The sequence below is a fragment of the Cariama cristata genome, unplaced genomic scaffold (assembly GCF_000690535.1).
Source record: "Cariama cristata isolate BGI_N322 unplaced genomic scaffold, ASM69053v1 scaffold9756, whole genome shotgun sequence".
In the NCBI taxonomy this organism is placed as follows: Eukaryota; Metazoa; Chordata; class Aves; order Cariamiformes; family Cariamidae; genus Cariama; species Cariama cristata.
The window spans coordinates 1-16,855 of NW_009621511.1; the positions used below are offsets into that span (position 1 = coordinate 1).

The 16,855-nt window shown below is 38.8% G+C and overlaps 1 protein-coding gene across 1 annotated transcript; it reads left to right on the plus strand.

Moving 5' to 3' along the window:
- Nucleotides 1-841: 841 nt before the first annotated feature.
- On the plus strand, nt 842-16,295 carry LOC104157086 (the record flags this gene model as incomplete). The annotated part of the gene is made up of 9 exons (XM_009701988.1): nt 842-879; nt 2,802-2,884; nt 3,155-3,194; nt 3,282-3,338; nt 5,448-5,537; nt 5,623-5,676; nt 9,185-9,537; nt 10,137-14,849; nt 16,127-16,295. Coding segments are annotated over 9 exons (5,597 nt in total), but the record flags the coding sequence as incomplete, so codon positions are not given.
- Nucleotides 16,296-16,855: the final 560 nt, after the last annotated feature.

Genomic DNA, 16,855 nt, shown 5'->3' on the forward strand with positions numbered 1-16,855 from the left:
AGATCAACACTCCCACCCAGCTAGGTGTCATCTGCAAACTTTCTGAGCGGGCACTTGATTCCCTTGTCCAAATCATCAATATAGATGTTAAACAGAACTGGCCCCAACACTGAGCCCTGGGGGACACCACTTGTGACCGGCCACCAACTGGATTTAACTCCATTCACCACCACTCTCTGGCACGGCCGGCCAGCCAGTTTTTTACCCAGTGGAGGGTATGCCTGTCTAAGCCATGAGCTGCCAGCTTCTCCAGGAGAATGCCATGGGAGACAGTGTCAAAGGCCTTGCTAAAGACCAGGTGGACCACATCCACAACCTTTCCCTCATACACCAAGTGGTTTTTTTTTTTTTTCCTTTTGGTTTGACTGTAGTAAAACACCTGGATATTCTGAATAAAAAGCTGTGGGACATGATGCTGAAGGCTGTTCCTGATTATCTCATTGCTTAGGTCTTACTGATTGTAAGCAAGGCTTAATTGTTTTTAAGTAGTAAAACTAACCTGTCTTCTTTACATCATAGAAATGCAAAAACCAGAAGCCAGTTTTCTTGGGTTGTGTTTGTAACTCCCAACTTGTAGCAGAAGGTATATTTATGTACCTGGATTAGTGGACTGACTCTCTTAAGAGCAAGCTCTACCTCTGTAACAGATACAGCTCTTTGTGTGAGTGTCAGCAATGTGCCACTGATTTAAGTTTTCATCTTCAGGGACACGTTGTTTTCACAGGTTGTGGTTCTAGGAAGTGTGTTTCTCTGAAATGACTAATTTAAATTTTTTTTTTCTGGCTCTGTGTGCAACATAATTGTATACAAAAATGATATATTAACGCATTCTTTTTAACAGGAGAAAGAAACTGGAAACAAAAGTGAAGAAACTTGAAGGTAACTTTCTACATTGTGTTCCTGTGCTGTTGTCCTACTCCATCTCTTCATTCTTTCTTTATCTAAAGAATTAATTGTGACTCTCTAACTCTGAGACCCCAAGTAGCAAGGCAGTACTACGTGTGGTGCTTAGTCTTTGAATTACATGAGCCCTCCTGCAAAATGTTTTCTGCTGAGTATCTTAGGCACATGGCGTGAATGCATTTGGAAGGGAGCTTCTGGTCATGAAAACCTCAAAGGATGGAGTCTGCCCAGCCTGTCCAGGCAACCTGATTCACTGTATTCAGGGTGAAAAAGCTTTTCCTTATAACCAGTTGGAAACGCTCCTGTTTCAACTTATGCCTGATGTCTCTCGTCCTCCCACCATACACCACTGAACAGTCTCATTCCATCTTGATATCTCCTCGTAGGTACAGGAAAGCTGCTCTTGGATCCCTTCTAAGGTTTTTTTGGGGTTTTGGTTTTTTTTTTTTTTGCCTCTCAAGCTAACTAAGTCTAGTTCAACAAGCTTGTTTTCATAGGATGTGTGCTCCAGCATTCTAATAATTTCGGCAGGATTCTTCTAGTTGTGTTTATAATCATATTTAAATATGTAGTGATCCTGAAACATGTTTTCTGATTTTTAAATGTTCTGGCAATGGGATTTTGGTTGGTTGGTTTGGTTTGTTTTTAAGTAGAGATAAAGCTCTTGCCTTATGGTACTGTTTTTCTTGTTTTGCTGGTAGAGGGTGGATATACATAAAGCATTCTGATACTTAACCTGCTCTACTGTTAGTTGGCAAGGCAAATATTTTCATTCATGGCACACTTATAATAATAATAAAATATTTTCATTCATGGCACACTTACCACATGGCACTGTGCTTACCACAGTTTAAAGTACAACAAACTGAGTGGCTTGCAGTGTTAGAAACCCCCCAAATACTACTGTAAAGTACAGGGTGTTTATTTTCATGAGCATTTTGGAGTTCTGTTACGTGGCAGCAAGGTTTTTATACGCTCCTGCCCCCAAAAACTCAAATTCTGGTAAAGCTAGAACAAAATACTGTGAGATCATTGGCATTAGGTCCAATTTGAGTGACTAGTTTATCTGTTTTGGTTTTTTCTGTGTTCATTAAATATCTGAGACCCCATATTTTAGGCAGGTATCTTTTGTCAATCTGAAGTTTTCTCATGATTGTTTTTTGCCAACCTGCCACCTGAGCTGCCTTTTTAGTGCTTTTTCTTTTGATGTGCTCTCTTCTGTGACCTGATCTGATCAACAGGCAAGTTCTGGCTGTCTTTTCTCTGCTGTCTGTATATAAGTCACCAAGCTGATCTCTTGGGAGTTCTCTCAAATATATTACTTGAGAATTTCCCTAGGAAGCTCACATTCAGTCCTCACTTCCCTGCCCTGTACTCTTTGTTCCCACCCATCTGCACTCTTCCTAGGTGTCTGTTAGACGTTAAGAGATAAGGTACTCTTCTCTGTTTATTAGTCTTGAGTGCTATCTACATCTTTCTAATGCAGTTGGCTATGGTGTTTTCATCTTTGAACCAGAGCCCTCTTTTAAATAAGAGAATAAAACGCACGAAGAAGACATTGCACCTCATTCTTAATTTTATTCCCTTTTTTCACTTGGTGTATATTGTTCTACAATACGGTATCATTACAATATGACCCACTTCATTCTTGCATGTAAGTGAGAAAAATAATAAATGTATTTCAGTAGTTCAGAACCATAATTATGCAGTGGAAGATGACATACTTGTATGCATGAGTTGTTATCTTAATGAGCCAAAATATAACTTTAATAAATTTCTATTTCACACTATTTTTTCTTTCTGGTAATTTGATTTGCAGACTGGTGACCAATACTACTTAAATTAGTTGTCTCTTATATTGTAGTTTCTAATTTGAATTTTGGTTCTCTTCCTTGAAGAGGCTGCAACAAAGCATACACAGGACTTCAGACAACTGAAAACTGAAAAGAAAAAGCTTGAAAAAGAGCTAAAGAAGGCACAAGTAAGACTTCCCTCATCTTTTGGATGAAGCTTCTTTTAGTATTTCTGGGGAAAAAAAGGAAGCTACTGGTAACAGAGATACTGAAATAGTAAAACTACATTTGTTGGGAGGATATTGAGTAACTAAACATAGCAGTTCACCTTAAGAGATAGACATTTTTCAAGTGAAGCATGACCTTTGAAATGTTAATTTAGATTTCATGCTAATTAAGAGTAGGAACTCTACAAACTATGTATGGCATGAAAAATCAATATTATTTAATTTTAACAGGGAAAACTTGATGGTGTACTTAAAGAGAAGTGCAGAAAAGGTAAGTGTTCACTTTGATTGTCTTCAGATTTATGTGTGATATTGTTCCATTTGAACATTTCCTTTCCCGCTGTCCTCTTTTTAATAGTTAAGCATGCAGAGACCCAGAGTTCAAGTGAAGATCTTGCAACAGATATAGACAAAGGTAAGATTTTTTGCAAGACTGTTCTCTGTGCAGAACCAACTATTATGAATTTATTGCAACTCTTCTAGAGTTGCATTTTTGGAAATAGAAGATACTGACTAAAATGCTGTAAGAGCAAATGTGGTTGATACAAAGATGTTACACTGATGAAGGACTAATGTAATAGATGACTATTTTCAGTTTTGCAGTAAGGAAAATACTTGATTCGCTCAAATAACTACTCTACCCCATGTGTGGGTGAAGCCAGTTGATCTGCAGTTATAAACCAGAGTGCAAACACTGAGAAAAGTATAAACAATCTCATTGTCTTCGAAGCTCATTGAAATTATAAAGGAAGCATGCAAAGCAAGAGACACAAGATAGGAATGTAGTCTGCTACAATTTCTGTATGAAGCTCTGTAAATCAAGTGCAAATCCAGGATGTATAATTGTTTCTTATCCTATTGACTTTTTTCCTCTAATGATCTAAAATATTTGCTACAAATGATCTGAATCCAACTGTGTAATGGAGCAAATTCCTTCTAAACGTCCTCTAAAGTACTGAGGCCAAACTTTAAGCAGCTTTTATTTTTTTGCATTTTTGCAGTCTTTTAAAATACTACTACTGCTTTTGAATTGTTTAGAAATTTTGAAGGCTATTTTCAGGCAAAAGAACTTCCCTGTTCTATTTCTTGCTTTGAAATATTAGTATATAAAGTTTGTTGCCAAAATTAAACTTTTCTGAAAAAGGTAGACCTTGTCAGTTCTTGTATGTCTTGGCATATTTTCACTCCCTTTTGGATCATACTAAATCGGTACCCAATTTCGTCCGTTAATTTTTAAGTAATGTCAAAATGGGAAAACTAAGATCAGAGCTCTAACTCGAGCTTCAAATAGCAGCAAGGCTTTATTACTAATGAGAAATTGTTAGTGTTGTGTAGGGATTGATTAACGGACTCTGGCGCGGGTAAAACCAAAGACCTTTATTGTTTACAAGTTTGTGCTTATATAGATTCACTAGCTGTCCATGCGCTCTAGTTTGTTCATGGATTGGTTAACCCCTGCTGACCACGCGCTCTAGTTTGTTCATGGATTGGTTAACCCCTGCTGTCCACGCACCGCAGCTAAGCTTTTAATTGGTGCTGTTAATCAAGACACGCGTCTTCTAGTTTGGGTCTCACAGCTGTGCTTCAAAACATTTTTATCTTCAGCTCACTTTCTGCACTTGCTTCATTACTTACTTTCTCAGACTATTTCCTTCAAGGCTATGTTGTTCAAGGTCGCTCGCAACACTCCCTGTGAATCCCACAGTGTTGTTAATAGCTGTCATGCAAAATTTGGCTTATGTGCCGAGTTTTTTTTAATATAGCTCTTCATAAAACGGTAACAGTTTGCTGTGGTCTTTGACTTATGGAATTGGCACAAAACTAATAGTCTCGGTTCCTGATTGTTGGATCTGATGGTAGTTTTGACATAAGTAGGTGAGGTGCTTGTGTATTTTGAGTTTTTGGTCTGTTTCTCCCTCTCCACCTGCCCTTCTGGTTCTGGAACTAGGTTGTTTGGCATCACCTAGCAACGGTGCTGTTAGGACTCCAGGCAATGTCTTCTAATGTTGTGGCCTGATAATTCAGATACATTTAAGGTGGTGTTACTCCATGGTGAGGCTAAGATGAGTTACTACTGAGTGGGCATAAAGAAAGAATGTGATATAAATACTTTCTTCCTAAAAGATTTCCTCCCCTATTTATGTTCATGTCACCTGAGTTGTTTTAGAAAGCTGTTTAATTTCACTAATGCTACATTCAAATCTGCTTTTACATTTTACTCTGGGGGCTGCTACAGCTTTTTGCCACCCTCACTATAGAAAGGAAAAGCTAAAACATTCTGCAACTATTCCTTCCATCTGCTGTGTGACTATGGCCAATACAGGATCCATTCACTCAATGGCACCTAGCATTTCTCTTTCTCTGAATCTAAAATGCTCCTATGTCCCTTGTCTTAATTTTTGTTGTGGGTATTTCATAGTTTGTTATAGGCCTGTCTGTGTTCTGAGTAAAAATAAACATAAATATTTAGCTCTCTGAGCAATTGAGATTTTCCTCAATTTATAAAAAGTATTTATTTTAACAGAAAAAATAAAGCTCTTGTTAGAAGAACTCTGGATGTGCATTGACAGTACAACAGGGAAGAGAGAGAATCAGGAAAATGATCCTGTCTTGGGTGAGATGGCATGCAAAGTCTTGACATTTTCTTGAAGCTGTCTTTTTTTTCTGACCAAAAATAAATATTGGTACATTTTTTTCAGCTTCTGTTCAGGATAAGGCATGGCCTGAAAAAAGACGACTGACTGTTACAGAAGGTGGGTTCCAGTAAATGTGAATTTATTAATATGCAAGTACATTAATTAAGTCTTACTGGGATATCATCAGATTGGGTACTGATTGCATAACACTTTTTTGAGACCCTCATCTCCCAGCCAGTCATGCCATTGTAGAAGGCTATCATGTTGGTCAAGCATGACTTTCTCTTGGTGAATCCATGTTGACTATTCCTGATAACTTTCTTTTCCTCCGCCTCCTTAGAGATGACATTCAGAATGAGCTGCTGCATCGCTTTTCCAGGGATGGATGTGAGGCTGACTGGCCTGTAGTTCCCTGGGTCTTCCTTTTTGCCCTCTTTGAAGACTGGAGTGATGTTGGCTTTCCTCCAGTCCTCAGACACCTCTCCTGTTCTCCATGATGGAGAGTGGCTCAGCAATAACATCTGCCAGCTCCCTCAGCACTCGTGGGTGCATCCCGTCAGGACCCATGGATTTGTGGGTGTCCAGTTTGCTTAAGTGATCTTTAACCTGATCCTCCTTGACCAAGGGAAAGTCTCCTTTTCTCCAGGCTTCTCTTACTTCCAGGATCTGGGATTCCTGAGAGCCTGCCTTAGCCATAAAAACTGAAGCAAAGAAAGCATTCAGTAACTCTGCCTTCCCTGTACTCTCTGTCACCAGTGATCAGATCAGGAACAAAGATTTGATTTGTAAAACTCTATTTCTTTAGTACCAAGGCAACCGATACTAGCATTGGATTGCTTATTTCATCTCTGCTCTCCTTTCTCCATTCTTCATCAAGGAAGTATTTCACAGTAGTGTATAGTAAATTTTGATGGTGTTTTCAGATCAGAGTAACCTTCCCCAGAAGTGGGAGAAGGCAGCAATGTAAGGATTTGAAGCTCTGTGGACTAGATTCCAGGTTGTAGATTTGAGGACAAAACTTAATCATTTTGGTAAGTGACATAATGAAGAAGAGTATGATTCCTTGGATAAAGTGAAATTTGTCTGTGAAATATGATCTTTGAGAGGATCCTTCCAATGAGGACTTGATATCAGTAGGGCTTTTCCTGGACCTGAAGTTCAGGCCAAGGTGTCAAAGAGTTGACTGTTTCCTATAGAGAAGTTTACCATATCCTGAACCTTTGCAAATTGCTATGACAACTCGTCCTACAGATAAAGGGGTAACCATGAGAAAAGAATCTCATTCCTAAAGAAATTCAAAAAAAGTTATCAGGGACTGGATTGGAAAAGGATGAGGAGAGAAGGATGGAGAATCTCTTAGTTATTCAGAAATTACATCTTTGATCCCTTTCTGAGGGAACTTTTCAGTGTATGGTGTGTATCGATATTCTTGGGCCCCATATAGGCTTATGACTGATCTTGAGATCTTGAGATCTTGATCACTCACAATCTTGACTGATCTTGAGAGTATAGGTAGGATGTAAAGTTCCTGATAGCTCCTGTTGTGCGGCTCACTGTGCAGAGTAAACTTCCCAATTGTCTAATTGAAGTTCTTCTAGGGGAAAAATAAGGAACTGTGTGTTTCTGCCCACTTCAGTGTGGAGAAAGTTCTGAGCTTGGAACTGGTTGGCACAAAGGAGCATGAAAGAAATCTAAGATATAATCTAAGAGTAGAGAGAATGACCTTCTGAATTTTCCTTCTTTTCTTTGTTCCTGCTTGTGAAGGATCTCCTTCCTCCTTGGATGGTCTAATGGGACTCAAATTGCAAAAGGAATCCAGGTTTTTCATGACAAAATGTGGAACATCCTGGGAGCTCTGTGTGACTGTAGCTTGTAAATAGCTTTGTAAAACAGTGTGTGGTCTTAAAACTTGTAAGATGCTGCTTTGACCAAAGGACATATCAGAACTTACTTATCTTTGGAGAAAATGAGATGTTAAGACCCTTTAGGCTGAACAGTTTCTCCCTCCTCCTACTGTCTGTTGCAGCAATTGAGATTTCAACATGGAACTGCTACATGAAGGGACTGAGATGGATCTTAGAAATAGGGGTTTTGATCAGTTTCCTACTGACTCCTTTAGTGGAGCCAACATAACAGAATGTGCCTAAAGGTTATTGGGAGACAGATCGCTGGGAGGTCATTTTCACCTATTGAATTAAATTAGTATTTTTGAATCTGATACTATCATTGATGCTGCTTCAGGAGTATCTGCAAGTTCTGGCAGTGCATAAACACTGACGGAAATAATGAAGCATACTATTTTATTTTTCCAACAGAGTGCAAGTTGTGCCAATTAAATCAATACATACTCTGTTCAAAACCATTTTGTGCATGTGCTGATCTTTATACTCTGGGACGGTACTTGGGTGTACACAGAATAGGCTTGATCTTTTGCTTGAATACTGCTGATTCTGTGTCCGATAGTGTTTGCGAGCACTACAAACAAGGTGGCATATACAAATCTCGTGTAAGAACTGCAAACACAACAGAGTAGGTTCTAGTTCCATGTGGCACACTGAGGTTTTGGGATTGTTGATTTCTACTGCTTCATTGGAGGTCATCTTTTCTTTTTATAAAATCATAGAATTTAAATTTCAGAAAACTGGGCCATGTTTTCACAGTTAAAAGCATCTAGCACAATTATAATCAATATTTAAATTTTTTGTCTCTACTGTTTAGACTTTCCTGGAGCAATGTGTTTTGTCTGCATGTGTAAGAAATGAGTTACTGTGTAATAATAAAAAGTGTGATTTGAAAAGGAACAAAACAGAAGTACAATGGAAAGAATCACATAGAGCACTTGGACATGCTTTCTTGCTGCTAGAATAACTGTGTAAAGCTGGTATAGTTGATGTTATCTTGAAAGGGTTGTCAGCTGCTCAGTATCTTTCATTGCACTAGTGGTTCAACCTTTGTGCATAGGTATGTTGCGAGGATTTTTTTTTTTAAGGGTTCAGCTTTAACTGAGTTGCATCATTAAAGACAAAATCTTGTACAATTAGACTCAATATTGAAATTTAAAGAAGAAACACTTTAAAAGCGTGTGTGTATTAAATCATAAAACTAGGAATATAGCTAAGAACTCCCTTACTGTGTTTATGGTACGGTATAATTGTAACTGGCCTGCAAGTGCAGCTGCTGGCTTAAAGCTGCAGGTTGCTTTAGGCTGAGAATTACAGCCTGAGTGGGGAATGTCACTGCATACTTGTCCTGCTTTTCCTGAACATCAGTTACTGGGCTAAAACTGAAATAAATCAAGCTGTATGAACCTTCAGTCCTACCCAGTATGGCCCTTCCTGGTAGGAAAAATTGGGAAGAATAATGATCCAAGTCAGAAACTGGTTTGAGGGCAATCTCTTTGTAGATACATACACCTTTTTGATGAAAAAAAGAATTGTTTGTGAATAACAATGTCTGATCTCTGTAAGGAAGATCTTTCTGAAAGTGACATTAAGTGCTTCTTACTAGTAGTCTATGGGAACATCACTTGAAAAGATGGTAATGCATTCTTATTACTATGATGTATTATCTCTATAAAGAAAAATGGGAGGGGGAAAAAATTCTTAACAATGTTTTTGTGTCTTAGAAACAGTACAAATCCACCAAAAAATCAGGAAGTGTGATGGCAAAACACTGCCGTGGTATTCTTCACTGGAAAGTGCTGGAAAGCAAAATTCTGTAACAGCCACACAACTTCAAGCAAGTATTGAGCCTTTTGGAGGTGACTGTGTTGAGAACAGGACTACTGAAGAATGTCTGCACGGTGTTGAGGATAAAACTGTAGATGTGATAACACAGACAGATGGGACACACAGCAGTTCGGACTTCTCCGATCAGGAGCAAAAGGGCCCAGGTGGAAATGTGATGGATATATTGAATTGGGCCAGGCCTCTCCCTGCTCTACTTTCTCCAGTACAGCTTTCACCACTAACTACACAGGTGAGTTTCAGGATGTGTCAGACTTGTCATGAACTTGGTTGTGTAATTATTGCAAAAATAATGATTTGATATTCTTGGTCTTTTTTATTTTCTTGAGTATCAGTATTATTCATGCACTGAAAGGGTCTCTGTGTGAGTGTTTAGATCCATATGGATACTTTTTTTACCTTTCTAGCATACTGTCTGTGGAAGGGGGCAAAATATAATTTTCAGAAGTATATTAAAACAAAAATCACCTGTATCTCAACTGCTGTCAAAATTTCTTTTCCCAGTGTTGCAGACTTACAGTCCCAACTCCTGTTTGGGTATAAGCATGGCTTTCATAGCGAAGTTCCACAGCTTGAAAGTCAAGGGGTACCTACTCAAATGTTGTTTTCCAGTAATCTTAGAATGCAAGTAGGTAGGTAAAGAAGTCTCTGACTTTTCACAGAGGTACTTTCCATTTGCTATGAAAAACAATGATGGAGAGGGATGTAATTCTGTTGATCAGATCTCTCAAAAATACTGCATGTCAGGGCCACCAGTGTATTTGTTTAGAGAAACAGATCTTAACACTGATACCAAGCTTTGGAATATTAACTTTGTATTTTTCATTAAAGGATATATTGTTTGGAGAAGTCACAGGTTCCAGCGACGAAGAAGTTGATTGCGGTGCTTCTGCAGTGGAGGATATTTTACAAGAAGACCAAGTTCAGCCTCAGAATTGTAATGTATTCAGCCTCAATGAGGGGTGTAACAGACAGAGCAAATCATGTGAGCATGCTCTTGATGCAGAAATCTCACGTAACCTGAGTTGGAATGAAAAGAATGTTCATATCAGTCCAAAGATGTTGAACAAGGAGGAGAGAGATGCTGAAGCAAAGCAAGCTGAAGCTGCTACTTTAGTTACAAACATGGAAACTAACAAAGATTGTTTGGAGAAGAATTCTGAGAATATAGAAACTGAGAAGGGGGAACTAACTGAAGCAACAGCACATGAATTGAAAGCCATCGAAGAGCAGAGGGGAGATAGTGAGGGCATGCACAGTGAAGAGGGAGGTTCTTCAGCTGATTCTGTGTTACGCAATTTCAAGCCTCAGAATCAGAAGGAAAAATGTAGTGAGGTAGAGCAAACAGAGGAGAATGTAATCTTAATGAGAGCTGTTGATTATGAGGGTACACATGAAAAGTGTGGTGAACTAATGAAAGCAGAAAGAGATGGATTGTCAGGAGAGAGCGAAACTCCCAGGGCAGTATCTGTTCCCCAAAATGTTACTCATTTGCGACCTGAGCAATGCATTGTGCTTTGCAGTGAAGATTCTGAGGAGAAATCTGATGTGTTGACGCAGAATGAAGTGGTTGGAAATGAATCAAAAAATGTAATCAAAGTAACTAATATGGCAAGTGATGTAGGGGAAAACATAAAACAAGTGGTAATTGGAGAGGAAATAACAGCTGCAATACAGATGAAAGGACTCTGTGCAGAGGCAAATAATCAGAGTGAGCTCTCTGAAAATGTATTGTCTGATTTCAGTAGCTCAAAATCCTTCTGTGAAGTGGAGTATCCTAAAGACCTAACAATACAGTGTGATGGGGAGGGAATAATTATGGAGACTGAGGCAGACACTGGAGCTATTGAGATCTCTGCACACTCTCAGTGCTCGGAAATAAAACATGACAGTGAAGAGATACTGGAGAAACAATGTGTGCAAACAATAAAAGATGAAGTGGACAGAGAATGCAAACCAGAGACTGTTAAAGTCTCTAGACATTACTTACCTGTACCTGCTGTTGAAGGAATCAAAAATTTATTGGCCTTTTCAAAAGATGATGAACAGCTCAAAACTGAAGGCTTGAATGTAACCAGACCTGAGACTATTGAACTAGCCATGAAATGTAACAGACAAAGTGTTCTAGAAATAGCTGAATCATCAGAGCTACTCCATAGTGCAGAAACTGGAAAATTGGTAGACATAAAGGGGGAGGGATATTTAAAAGGCAGACCACAACAGGAAGAAAATGGTAGTAATTTATCGCAAGGGGAGTCAGACTTGGAAAGTGTACTTGCACTACCAAAGACAGCATGCATTATTGATGCAGAAAGCAGTGTTGCTAAGTGTGAATCCTCTGAGTTAGGTTTTACAGAAGTAAAAGGTGAAATAAAACAACCTGAAAACCTGTGTAGTACATTGGAACGTGAAACTCAAAACTTTAGAGTGTTTGAATCTCAAGAGACTGAATTCAAAGTTAATCCAGAAGATTTCAGAGAGGAAAGCAGTGAGCTGATCGAAAGAGTGGATACCATTGAATCTGTCTTAGAAAGTAATCTTACTTCTCAGGCACAGTCTGCAAAACCTCTGAATCAGTTCTTGATAACTGACAATGTTAAATGTGATGAAATAGAAGGGGAATTAAATAAACAAAACAAGGAATTGGTGACTGACACTTGCTCCAGTTCATTTAACTGGGAAGAGAATATTGTGAAGAAAAACAGTATTTCAGAGATCATCTGCCAGCCTATTTCAGAAATGGATTTTAATAGTGGCTTGGCTTTTTCTTTTCAAGGGGACTTGGAGATGGGCTGTATAAGTACTGAAGAAGCAGATTCTCCTGTGCAGGTGGGAATTGGCTTGCAATCCACAATGCGTCCTGATCCAAATTTCAATCTTCAGAAAGTTGTCAATTTTGTTGAAACTAATTTCACAGAAAAGACTTTTTCCTGTACATGGGAAAACAAAGGAGATAAAAATTGTGTTACGGGTAGTGCATTTAACTGTTCTTCAGAAAGGTTGGAAGAAGGTGCTGAGATCCTGTCTGCTGAAAAGGACAACATGTGCAAAGAACTGGACTGCCCTGAGAGGGAATACATACACAAAAATGAAGTGAAAATTCCAGGTGAGAAGGAGCAGCCAGTAGATAAAGAACCTCAGGCATCTGTTAAATCACAGATCCTGGATGCAAACTCTTATAATAAGAATACTTTTCTTCTCCAAAAGTTTGATTGTCAAGAATCAGGATGCAGGACTTCTACATGGGAGGTTAGAACAGATCCTTCTAGAACTGGTTCACTAACAGTTGGAGGAGAAAGCAAAGAATTGAATAGTTCTGAGGCATCAGGGGAAAATGCCGTAAAAAGGTCTAAAAATGATTTTGATATGCCAGAGCAGCGTAATGAATCTGGAGAGAAAGACTGTTCTATACAAAAAGTTAGATATGTGAAATGTTCTGAATGTGTCCCCATGTTCAGAAAGGAACTGAGAGCTTCCAGGAGAATTGCAGCAAGTGCTCTGGAAACTGGTGTCATTGTTGATGCTGATTACCAAGTACGTCAACTTCATTCGACAGTGCACCCAGGAAATTCTTTGACAGTTAGTCATCTAAAAGGAGACACTATCAGGGATATGGATACACACTGTGAAACGAACAGCTCTCCAGATACTGCAAAAGAGTTGTCAAGTGTGGTTGGGGAGGGTTATTCTAAAGACTTAGCCTCTTGGAAAAGAGAGTGTGTATTAGTAACCTCTGAAAATACTGAGGGTGCTAATGAATGCATGGTAGATTCTAACAGAGCTAGGTGCATCAATGACAATGAGGAAAATCTGTTAAAAGCTGGGACATCAAAAGAAAGCCCTGTGATGCCAAATGCTTCAAAAAATAGATTACCACTATACCAGATGTTAACCAGGTTCTCAGAAACTTGCAGACAGGCTGTAAAAGACAGTAAATTAAATACAAAAATGTTAGCACTTGGCGATTTCTTGGAAGAAAATGATTCTGAAAAACTTCAGTCAAATGTGGAGCAAAGTCCACTACACAGTGTTGATACGGGGTTCTCAGTGTCTGAAGAATTTAATCATAATCAAACTTGCACTGCTTGCAACATAGGAGAAAACAACACTGATGTTATCCTAGATGGTAGCAGTAGAAAAAAAAAGTTTGTCAAGTATCTTCCAAATCCAGCCCTATCTGATGCAGAGTGCAATTGTCAGACAGTTAGGCAGGCTGAGCCACAAAAACCAGTGTTTGAGAAGTTATGTATGTTGGAATCAGAGTCTTGTGTGGATGTTGCTCTCAAAAAGAGCAATGAATTGAAGTACAGAGAGCGAGAACCATCTGAAATCTTGAGCGTTTCAACCAAGACAGCTGCCCAAGTAACGCATGCCACGCTATCAAAGAGGCGGTTTCAAGGTAAAAGAAAAACAAAGACTCTCAAAGTTAAAGTAACTCAGCCAGTTCTTGCAAATGCTGATACTTCTGTGCCAACAAAATGCTCATCCGAGACTATAAATAAAATTAGGCAAGAGATGGGTCCTCCTCTGCCCCCATTGCTACTGCCTTTGATTGCTACTCCTCCGAAAGCTGGATGTACCATGTCCCCAGTAATGTCTTCTACTGGTCGATCCTCTTTGCTTTCCCCTCTTGATGACCTGATATCCCCACTACGTGAAACTCCTGTTCCTCCTCTCATGTCTCCATTAACAGATACTCCAACAGTAAAATCTGCTCTTTTATTTTCTCCTTCCTCACCCTCAGAAATGGCAGTAGGTAGAAGGATTCGCTCTTCACCTTTGAAATTTTGTACTTCCATTCCAAAGCATGCACTTCCTGTCCCAGGAAGATTTCCTCCGTTTGCAGCCGATAGTGCTGCTCCAGGCGCTCCTCAGGAGAACTCTGTGAAAATACTGGACACTATATATCCAGAGCTGTCTGCAAGGGCGAGGACACTAAACATTCTGAAAGGCAATATTCAGCTTAACCGCTGTGCTTTTTCAGACAGCCAAAGTTTGCCAGGACCTGTGGCTCAAATAGGTGGGTTCAAAGCAATTGCATCTACATCAACTGCTTTTGTTAAAACTGGGAGCAATTTGAAATCTGCTAGTAGCAAAGATCAAGACAAAGATGTGCAAAATCAGCAATTGTTTTCAAGCTCATCAAACCATCTTGAAAAACAGGGACTATTGCCAATACCTATGCCAAGAAGTGCAAAGAGACTGAGATTGGACAGTGAACCACCGAAGCTGGAGCCCAACGATGTTGCTGCTATCGCAAATACTAAAAATACAATCTCTGAAATGCAGGAAGCTTTCCATGACAAAAGCTTTGAAATCAGTGATTCAGCACACAGTTCCAGTTTGGAAGCATTGCTACCAGTAAAGAAGGTTATTGATCCTGACTGTCAGAAAGTTTCTTCAGCATTGAAGAAAATTGCTGAATCCTGTTTTGACTTGTTACCAGTTATTAAAGGTCACATGTATGTTGGCAATATCTCGAAGACTCCAATAATGAGAGATGAAGAGAAAGAAGTTGTCTATGAATTTGGTATAAAAAACAAGGTACGTAGCGTAATTTTAGTTTTATGTTTTAATAATGACTTCTGTGCATGTGCAAAGAGTATGAGTATGTAGTATTTGAATTCTCAACTGTTCAGGCAATATGCAGTGCCAAAGTGTAGTCTTGGAACGTTGTCGGCCATCTAAACTTGTATAACTTAAGAAAATACAGAACTTCACAAGAAATTACTGTTCAATGGTGTCCAAGATACAAAACTGCATTTGTAAACACATTTGCTTCCCTGATGTATGCATAAACCACTTTATTTTTGCAGCGTTTTTTGTAGTGGCTAGCATTAACAATTGTAGAAGGAGTTCCTCTAAAAGTATGAGGTTTGATTACCTTTTTTTATTTTTTCAATTAAGTAAGATAAACTGAATTGTATCTACAATAGTGACATACCCTTTCATTTCATGTTTACCTTTATTATTCTACATCAAGTTGTTCAAATGAATTTTATTGGAAAAATCTTTCATTAGTTTGTTTCTCAGAACTGGCTTAGCATCAGTGTTGAAAAATTCACTTTAATTGCTGTCTTTCTCATAGAGCAATTCACCAGCTGATGTGTGCCAGCATTTTGCTCTGTTTCAGTTCTTGAACATAATTAAGTTCTCCACAGAAGTTGCCACCAAATTCTCGGGTCATCTTTGTTAGGAGTTGCCAAATGTGGTAACTTCATAGAAGCAAGACTGCAGCAGCTTTATGTTTCCACGTCCAGCCTGTAGCAAGGCTGAGTACGTACTCCTAATAGGCACACATGCACACAGTATGCACCTAATCTTGTTCCTTTCTCTGGCTGATCAGGGTGAAAGCCTGGAAAATACATACATGTATATACAGACAGTATGGATCCCTCCGGTAGCTAACATTACACGCTGAGCATATGCAGTAGGTGGCTCCTGTTCTCTCCACTTGTCTCATGCTCTGAGAGATTTACAGACACAGAAGCGCACATACATCCCTCCAGTAGCTGGTCCAGACCTATGCAGGAAAATTCCTTCGTAAGGAAGGTAGTTCTTAATCACATAACTAAACAGTTTATATTTAAAGAATAGTAGTCCTATTCTGCATCTGTTTAAGGCATATTTATTCTTGGAAGTTGCTTCTCACTCTTTTTCTTTCGCTGGTTGCCTCTGATTCACTTTTCTGCATTTTTATATGTATGCAAACAGTATTTTTGCAAATAAGATCGTAGTTCTTTTTACTTGTCATACTACTATAATGTTATCAAATATTCTCAAGTATGTGATAGTCTAACAATATTGTTTGTGTCTTCTAGCATTTAGCAGAGTCCTTGCTGCATGTTATTCTCAATAAACTCAAGGCTCAGAAGAATGCCACAAATTACAATTTCAATCAGGCTTTATGTCGAGTCTATACAGGAATTTGTCGACAGTTGGGAGATTTGGAAAGAGCCCGCCTTTTCTGCTATAGCCTACTTAAAGAAGGTATAGTACGACTTAGTGATCTTGTATCTTAAGTATACTATGTATTTTTGCTGTAGTGTTCCAAAATTATTATGTTTGTAAAAACAAACAAAAATCCTGTGAAAGGGACATTTTCCTTAGAACTTTTTTATATAGTGCAGAAGTATAAACTGTTCTAGAAGAAATTTCCCTTCTCACAGTTCCTCCATATCTGTGTCTCAGTTTGGTGATGACCTGGGCTCTTAGTAGTCTCATCTTTTCCAAATAAGTATTTTATCTAGGAACCTCTGTGCTTTCATTTTTACCCCACTATCTCCAAAATGATAATGTGATTCCAGGGAATTTTGTACATTTTGCTTATTGGTATTTTCTTATTTTAACTGAGTAAGCACTGATTCATAAAGCAAGTGTGATTTAAAAACGTGTTGGGTTAAAATAGTGTCAGGAGTTGGATACCTTAATCAAACCCAGTGCATTTGTGCAGCATGTCCTCCTTAAAGTTTTATTACTTCCCATTATCCAAAGTCTCGCTTGGTTGAGAGGTTTTTTCATTTTGGTTCCCTTCCTTTCGCGCCCCGCCC